The sequence below is a fragment of the Theropithecus gelada genome, chromosome 1, assembly GCF_003255815.1.
Source record: "Theropithecus gelada isolate Dixy chromosome 1, Tgel_1.0, whole genome shotgun sequence".
NCBI lineage: Eukaryota > Metazoa > Chordata > Mammalia > Primates > Cercopithecidae > Theropithecus > Theropithecus gelada.
In genome coordinates, this window is record NC_037668.1 from 21,073,228 (window position 1) to 21,076,336 (window position 3,109).

General features: G+C 54.6%; 1 protein-coding gene across 1 annotated transcript in view; it reads left to right on the plus strand.

The window, feature by feature from the left end:
* The first annotated feature begins 851 nt into the window (after positions 1–851).
* MSTO1 (misato 1, mitochondrial distribution and morphology regulator) overlaps positions 852–3,109 on the plus strand; it is a 146,053-nt gene continuing 143,795 nt past the window's right edge. Inside the window, exons 1-6 of the mRNA XM_025381075.1 lie at positions 852–1,014; positions 1,107–1,642; positions 1,721–1,790; positions 1,893–1,968; positions 2,088–2,281; positions 2,365–2,503. Of these exons, the coding sequence (XP_025236860.1) occupies positions 2,478–2,503 (26 nt within the window). The 5' untranslated portion in view covers positions 852–1,014; positions 1,107–1,642; positions 1,721–1,790; ... (1 more) ...; positions 2,088–2,281; positions 2,365–2,477. The remainder of the gene's footprint in view (positions 1,015–1,106; positions 1,643–1,720; positions 1,791–1,892; positions 1,969–2,087; positions 2,282–2,364; positions 2,504–3,109) is intronic.

Sequence of the window (3,109 nt, forward strand, 5' to 3'; positions counted from 1 at the left end):
ATATATGCAAAAATATGAATTACATAAACCATATTGAACAAAAGACACCAACAGATACAGACTCTATTTACATAAGGTATTAGATACCAGAGACAGATAAGTACATGTAAATGATAGAGATATGATAGCTAGGCCAGTCCACAGGGTATTAGTCCTGATCCGCGTGACTTCTGAAGACATGAGAGGGCACGGGAGGCTTTAGGGGAGCTTCCGCTTTTCTGGCGAGGTTTTATTTTTGCCCGGGGAGCTATCAGCCAGCGGAGATCTGTGAGAAGGGATAAGACCTCAGGGGATGGCCGGGCGCGGTGGCTCAAGCCTGTAATCCCAGCACTTTGGGAGGCCGAGACGGGCGGATCACGAGGTCAGGAGATCGAGCCATCCTGGCTAACACGGTGAAACCCCGTCTCTACTAAAAAAAGACAGAAAACTAGCCGGGCGAGGTGGCGGGCGCCTGTAGTCCCAGCTGCTCGGGAGGCTGAGGCAGGAGAATGGCGTGAACCCGGGAGGCGGAGCTTGCAGTGAGCTGAGATCCGGCCACTGCACTCCAGCCTGGGCGGCAGAGCGAGACTCCGCCTCAAAAAAAAAAAAAAAAAAAAAGACCTCAGGGGAAGTACGAGGAAGAGCGTTCCGCGGCCCGCCACCGGGCGGCCCCTTCAGCGGCGGAGGCAGCGCCCAGCCCGCTCCAACGTGCAGCAGGAGCAACGGCGTGGCCCGTGGACCCCGCCCCTCGCAGGCAACCACAGAGAAGCCGGACTGGGCCACGTCTAGGAAGAGGCAGGAATTGGCGACTCGTTTCTCCAATAGAAAAGGATGTGTTTGCGGACCAATAGGTCGCCGAGAATGACACCCGCCCACGCGCCTGCTAAGCCAATCGGCTAGGAGCAGCGAGCGCCGGGGCTGTGTCGCTGCGGTCCCTTGGAGCCGCGCAGTATGGCGGGCGGGGCCCGGGAAGTGCTCACACTGCAGTTGGGACACTTTGCCGGTTTCGTGGGCGCGCACTGGTGGAACCAGCAGGTGAGGCCGGCCGGCAGCTGCCCCCGAGGAGCCCTTCGGGATCTACAGTCCCGACGTTCAGCCGGCCTGCCTCGTCCTCTCTGCTTCCCCAGGATGCTGCGCTGGGCCGAGCAACCGATGCCAAGGAGTCGCCGGGAGAGCTGTGCCCCGATGTTCTGTATCGTACGGGCCGGACGCTGCACGGCCAGGATACCTACACGCCGCGACTCATCCTCATGGATCTGAAGGGTGAGGTGGTGGCAGGGTCAGCCAGTGCCCTGTGTTTCCCTTCCGCGAGCCGAGCCCTTGCGCTGCGGTTATCTTCAAGACCCTCCCACCTTACTGAGCTCAAGGACTGGAGATGAGCTGAGCACAGCATGCCAGCATTCCAGGGGCCCACGATAGTTGCTCAAGAGCCATCTCCGGAATGGGCTGCTAGGCCCTGCAGACAGTGAGGACTTGAACCAGAGCACTCCTGTGGGACTGCTAGATCTGGTTTTTGCCCCCGGTCCCACATTTAATGACTAAGCTGGAAACGGAAAGATGGAATCTGGATTCTCCTAGGCCAAGGTTTTTCCCCCAACTAGTGTATATCCCAGAAAGCTTGGAAGAGCCAAGTGCTGGAGAGATGGTGACAGCAGGTTGTCAGGTGATCAGAGGAAGGTTGGCTAGAGGGGTAGGGTGCCCCAGGCTTTGACCTAACTTTGTCTCTGTTATTTCTGTACAGGTAGTTTGAGCTCCCTAAAAGAGGAAGGTGGACTCTACAGGGACAAACAGTTGGATGCTGCAATAGCATGGTGTGTAATTGATGTGTGGATAAGGGTGGGGAACATGTATGTACATAGAACGCAGGAGAAATCAGAGTGCGGTTTCTTTGATCAATCTCCAATCTCTTTCAGGCAGGGGAAGCTCACCACACACAAAGAGGAACTCTGTCCCAAGAACCCTTATCTCCAGGACTTTCTGAGTGCAGAGGTGAGGGCCTCTGCCCTGAACTTTTTAACCCAGTGCTACAACCCGAGGGCCTCCATAGGGGCAGGTAAAAGGGGATTTTAATCACTTTAAATGTCCTAGAATGATATTTTGGGAAAAAGCACTTCTTTTCCTAAGGACCACGACTCGGTGAACAGAAAGGAGGGTGTGCGGTGTGGCCAGCCAACTTAAGAAGGATGAACCAACCTTTACCTCTAAACTGCCCGGAACTAAATGTAGATTTTTCTTCACCCCTCCCAGGGAGTGCTGAGTAGTGATGGTGTTTGGAGGGTCAAATCCATTCCCAATGGCAAAGGTGAGACTTCTCCAGATACTGATGGATGCGGGTCTGGGGAGCAGAAACATGGAAAAAGGTACATTTCCTCTGCTTGTCTTCAGGTTCCCCACCACTCACCACCGCTACAACACCAAAACCACTTATCCCTACAGAGGCCAGCATCAGGGTCTGGTCAGACTTCCTCAGAGTCCATCTCCATCCCCGGAGCATCTGTATGATTCAGAAGTACAACCATGATGGGTATGGAGACCCCAGAGGCTGTGAGGCAAGAAACGTGGGTCCCCACCAATGCAGGATGAGGCTGTTGAGGCCATCTTCCCTGCCCTCCCCCAGGACAAGAGGTTGAGGAGCTGAGGGAAGAGATGTAAGTCTTGGATTGTGTTTACTTGTGGCAGGGAAGCAGGTCGGCTGGAAGCTTTTGGCCAAGGCGAAAGTGTCCTAAAGGAACCCAAGTACCAGGAAGAGCTGGAGGACAGGCTGCACTTCTACGTGGAGGAATGTGACTACTTGCAGGTAGCGGCGTGGCAACGTGCACTCCAGGGTAGAAGCTCTTCTCATCCTACTCCCTAACTATTTTTCATCACTCACCTCCGCTCAGGGCTTCCAGATCCTGTGTGACCTGCACGACGGCTTCTCTGGGGTAGGCGCGAAGGCGGCAGAGCTGCTACAAGATGAATATTCAGGGCGGGGAATAATAACGTGGGGCCTGCTACCTGGTCCCTACCATCGTGGGGTGAGTGGAACTTGGAGGAGTAAGCAGTCACACGGTGGGGAGGGAGAAATGAGAATCCCAGGGGGAGAGTTGCTTAATGCAAACTACTCTTTTTCTTTTTTTTTTTTTTTTTT